Below are 5,521 nucleotides of genomic sequence, written 5' to 3' on the forward strand. Positions count from 1 at the left end.
CAAATTGCACATATAATTGCTACAATCAACAAGTGCTATGTATGTATGAGTGAAATGACCCTATATTTGGCTGGATTGTGTTTTGTTTTTTTTTAGTTGATAATGATATGCAAGTTATCATGGACCAACTCTAAGCAGACCTGCGCCTGCCTCTGTGGAACTGTCTTTCCGAAAATCCTGTTAACATTAGTAGCCTTGTTACTATTAGTGACAATTCACAGTTCATGTGGCTGCATCTTGTAAAGGCTTCTGCATTTTCCTTTATCTTGCAGGGTTCACTGTCAATTAATAAAACTCTTTGCAAGAGGAATAGAGAAGAAATCCAAACACCAAGCAACTTACCTGAGTAATTAATTGAAGTCAGCCGTCCATGAAAATTAGACAGCAGAAGGCAACTGCCTGGACAAATAAGCATTTCAGGGACGTTAATAAATATGCTTTAAAACGGAATATATTTTTGCAGTTAAATATTAATTTTGGCAATATCACTTTTGTGTGAATGTCTTCAAAAACTTTAGATTTTATGCAGGTCAGGCTGTTGTTCTTAAAGAAATGTACTGTGTGATACAGGGAATGGCAATTGGATTGTTTTCACTCTTTTCCTTTTTGAAGAGCTAATTCTATGACTGTATTGCTGTAGTAGCTAGGCATGCAATCCAGTGGCATCAATCAGCCCTGTAAATAAGCCTATGAAAGTTACTAGCCTGCACATTTTTTTACTGGCCTAGTCAGAATTTAATTTATTGTGTTTCCATGCCCCTTCTCCTCAGCTAGCATGAAAACACCTGATATCAGCTTCTTTGCAGGCTGGTTTGAAATAGACGTTGCCTTCTACCTGTATGGTAGACCTGTCCCTCCTGAGCCAGCCCAACCTCTTACCTGCACAGGATTGTATCCACTCTCCTGTACAGAATTTCTTGCTGCCCTTACCTTCCAGGTGAGTGGTGTACAAGCCCGCATGAAATTCAGTGGGAGGCTTACCATTGACTTCAGTGAGATGGGGTTTCACATCCTTGAGAGCATAGTACAAACAATTTCTCTCAAGCTCTCCTCCTGAGAAAAGATAATTTAAACAGGTTGGAGTATTATATATAAAGGAGTGACTGAATTATGACTATTTTGTAGCTGTGGGATTTGAAGCCCTCCAAAGTAACAAAGTTATACTGCTGCTGCTGCTTCGGTTTCTCCTGAAATTAACAGCAAAATCATTCATTTCTTGAGTGTGGCCGCATTTTGCAACATATCAATGCAATCCAAATGCACATTCCTGGCTTTAAGGAATGTCTGTGTATGTACATTGTAAAACATATTTGCATACAAAAACACATTGTAGCTACAAGAAGCCCCTTGCTTTTCTCTTTAAAGGGTTATCTGTGAAGGGCTGTCTGAAACTGTGTATGGCCAGAGCAAGCCCAAAGAGCTCAGGTGATGCACCCCTGGGCAACAAGAAAGGATCGAAAGAAAAACATCCAATACACATATTACAAGGCACTGTAGCTCTCATTTTCTACTGTAGCGGAGTCTAACTTTGCTTCTATAAATAGAACAGAGTTCACATTCATGGAATGGCTTTATTATTATTTTTTACTCCCATTCCCCCTCCCCCATAGTCCCTTGGATCAAGCCCCCCCGCCAGCTGCGCTGGATGATGGGAAATGAAGCATTAGAAGGGAAGCTACAAATGCAATGCAGAGTTGGGGGAAATTGTCCCCTGCCCTTCCTTTCCTTGGTAAGCGGCTGTAACCTAGCAGCAGAGTACATGCTTTGCCTGCAGACCACCCCGATTCCATCCTGGTGTCTCGAGGTAGGGCTGGAAACACCCACCTGCAACCCCGGAGATGCACAGCTGCCACTCAGTGTCAACAATGCTGGCCTGGAGGGACCAGCAGCCTGACTCCATATAAGGCAGCTTCTTCCATTCCTCTGAACAGAGGAACAATGTGAAAGCCCAGTCAGTGTCTCCTTCCTGGTCAAAGCCAATTTGTACAATCAGTAGTACCAAGTGAAAAAATAATTATTTGATGATTTTTGGGAGATGACTGAAGACACTGCTCATTTCCTAAGCTTTTAATCTTGTTTGAGGCATGCTGCTACTGAAGCTGAATTTGATTGTTTTTATCCGTTTGATTTTGGGTTGGTTTGACCTTTGTTAGAGCCCTTAAGAATACTTGTTAATGAGAGGCAAGATACAAATATTTTAAATATCTAACTCTTTTTCTGGCTGGTGAGTGATTGTGCATTTGAATTCTCCCCACGAAAGCAACTCCCTTCGCATCAAGCACATTGGAAAGAAGGCTTCTACATGCAATAATTTGTTTTGCAGGGAAGCATACAAACGATTGATTCCCTCTCAACTCTGCCCATTGGATAAATAAGCCCAGAGTGGCATCAGCTTCTAGAATATTTTGTGGCCCCAAATAGTTTCTCTTTGTGGAGTGGAGTTTTTGAATGTTGAGACTGAGCCAGTGATGAGGCTGGCGACATCCATTCAATAACTACCAAAATGTAGAAATCAAGAAGAGGATATTTATTTTGATACGTGAAACTGGCATTGGATGTACTCTTGGCATGGCCCTTACTGTTGGCAGCAAAAGGGGGGAAAGGGCTCCCTTGTAAAGGTTTGCGATGATAATGGAAATGTATTCATACCTTTTGCGGAGGGTGTACACAGGGTGGACCAAACTCTGCTCTTCTGGCTTTTAACTTGTAAAGTTGGGAAATGAATGGAGTATTATTTGTTCTTCCTTTCTTTTTTCTTCTGAGTGTACACTTGAGAATTTCCTTCTTTCCAAACAGCCAACGCTGTGACCCCAAGTGCACTTACTAGGAAGCAAGTTCTATTGAACTCAATGAGACTTGACTTCCAAATAAATGCATAAAATGCACTGCAAGTGTTCTAGGTTTGCTTGATTTCCTTACGTTTCAGTCACATCCAGTTAAAGTGCATTCCAAAGCTTGGTAGCAATTCTTTGTTTCTACCACCAGAGACCTTCTGTAATGAGAAACTTGTTTTGAACAAAGATGTCCTCAGTCCTCTGTGGCTTTTTCAGAATGTAGGGTAGAGAAGACAGTGGACTCGGTTCCCATGTCAGTAAAATGTTTCTAAGGGACTTGATCCACTGGGTGCTCTCACCATAGATAACTGCTTGGAAATCAGCCCTGCTGCCTTTATATCTGAGTCCTGAGCAATGAGTGGAGAATTAGTGATTGGCATCAAAAAGTTAATATACCGACTACAACTGTGTGCCATTTCTAAACGACTGTGTCTGTTGTGTAATTCAGGTTTGGGCAATTTGAGTCCCACCAGGTATGTAGGGCTGCAAGTTGCTCACCTCTGATCCGTTAGTACATGTTGGCTCCAATCCAGGGCTCCCACATTGCTTTCCATTTATTTCTTTGTACTTCCATGTGTATGTTGCAGCCTCATCAATTGAAGTGAATTAGAGTGCATTGGAGTTGACAGTTACATGTGTTTTTATGGCAACAGAATGTATGGAGCACTAGATTGCAGCCTTTGAAAGGATTTTTCATTTGCAGTCCATTAAAAGCAAGTTTAAATTGTTGTTATATGTTGTTTCCTTGAATTCCTTGAATAAATTTTCACGTGTGATACCGGTTTATAGGCTTTAGCAGTATGGTTCTAGTACTGCGGAAGGAATGCTGTCTTGGCTTAGAAAAGAATGCTGTCTTTTCTTAAAATGTTTTAGGCACACTGCATATCAATTGGTATTTCATCCTTTAAAAAGTCTAAAAATCACACAGTTCTTCCAACTGGAAGCTGGTTTGTTGAAGAATTAATACTGCTGAATTATACCAGGAGAAGTAAAGATGAATGCCAATTAAATGAAAGTAGAAAACAGCTTGATAAACAGTTGAAAACTGTCCAGTGAAAATGCTGATTTCAGAAAAGCTAGCAGGAAGTGAGTTTTTAATCAGCATTTGGTGTCCCACATGACATAAGGACTGTGTTGACAGCTGAATGTTGCCCACCAGTATGGTATACTGGTTAGAGTACTGGACTTGGACTCAGGAGATCTAGTTGTAGTCCCTATTCAGCAGTGAAATTCACTGATTTTGTGGCAGTCTCTGACTCTCAGTCTAACCTACCTCACAAGGTTGTTCTAAGGATAAAATTAAGAGAAAGGAGAAAGAGAAAGTATTATGTAAGCACCTTGGAAAGCGCCTTTCTACAAGCGCTTTTCTTGTAGGAAAAGGGTGGGGTATAAATATAATAAATAAATATGATCAGCCTTACATGGTAGTCCAAATCTGTGTGGATTCTCTTCCACTACAAAGAACAGGCAATGCAGATAAACAGTTATAAACGTGGCTCTTGGGAATGAGGAAATTGAATATCTAATGTATTTCCACAAATTAGGTTAAAAGTTGACACTGTTCTCTCAAATGGCTTTCTCTGAATGGTCTATCCTGAAACTGATATTTATCTGTGTGGGTTCATATTTAACGAAGCACAATCCATGCTTAACGTGGTGCATTCGACATTTCTTACTACGAGAGAGCTCTGTGCCTATTGGGCATTACCCAGTGCATGCTGCTTGAGAGTAAGGTCCACTGACCTCAGTGGGGCTTGTTGCCTAGTAAATGTGCGAAGAACGGGATACACATGACTGCTTAAAGCTTACTTAAAACTAGATTGAGCAATCCCATCACGGGCGTTGCTGGGGGGAGATTCTGTGTTAGCTTGTTGAAAGGACAAGCAGGTGTCTTGATCAATCTTGCTGGCTTCAAGATTGAAGACCACATGTGTTCTTTTGTGCTGAAAAGAATTCTTCCGAAAAATAAAACAGTTATGTTACAGATATTATGCATGTTTCTCTGTTTGTTTCTAAGTGTCTGTATCATAGTGATGGTTAAACTTTTCCCAGAGTTGTAATGCTGACCTCTGTGCACTGATCGGGTTGTCCATCATCGTATGCCCATCATCATGCCCTTCGAGCATCAGTTGTAGCACAAAGCCACTTGAAAATTTAACTACCACACTACCTGGAACAAGATGGTACTCAGACCTAGATGGGAAGCCATAAAGAAATACAAAATCTGCAAGAAACAAGAAAATCAAACCAATTATTATTACATGCAAAAGAATTCCCATACTTACTTCTGAGCAATCCAGTCTTTACTTAGTAGGAGGGGTGCATGAATGAGAACGTTCTATGGTGCTCCTCCTGAGAAGGCCCATTCTGGTTCTTGGTGATGGATTATAAAAACTGTGGTCTTCGGGATGCTTTCAGAACCTGTTCCTGTATTCCAAAGGCTGCTTTTCTAAATGACTCCAAAACTGTGCATCTTGCTGTAATTATTATCCTTAACATTGTTATTAGGATTCTTCCCTCCCACCCATCAAATCAGAGGGACTTGATTCTGTTTTGTGCCTCACTTTTCATTTTCTGTGTTACAGGCTGCTAACTTTGGGATACAAAGACTGGTGCACTTCAGGTCTGCCTTTGCATACCTGCTTTCTGCCCCTCTGCTAGCCACACTCCACTTCTCCATAATGTAC

The 5,521-nt window shown here is 40.8% G+C and overlaps 1 protein-coding gene across 2 annotated transcripts in view; it reads left to right on the plus strand.

The window, feature by feature from the left end:
* Positions 1 to 4,820, plus strand: part of CERK (ceramide kinase) — a 48,181-nt gene extending 43,361 nt beyond the window's left edge. For both annotated transcript variants that reach the window (XM_044423444.1, XM_044423445.1), the window contains one exon: positions 273 to 4,820. In XM_044423444.1, the coding sequence (XP_044279379.1) occupies positions 273 to 354 (82 nt within the window). In that variant the 3' untranslated portion in view covers positions 355 to 4,820. The remainder of the gene's footprint in view (positions 1 to 272) is intronic.
* Positions 4,821 to 5,521: the final 701 nt, after the last annotated feature.

This window comes from Varanus komodoensis, unplaced genomic scaffold (assembly GCF_004798865.1).
Source record: "Varanus komodoensis strain SLA01 unplaced genomic scaffold, ASM479886v1 scaffold13_3, whole genome shotgun sequence".
Classification (NCBI taxonomy): domain Eukaryota; kingdom Metazoa; phylum Chordata; class Lepidosauria; order Squamata; family Varanidae; genus Varanus; species Varanus komodoensis.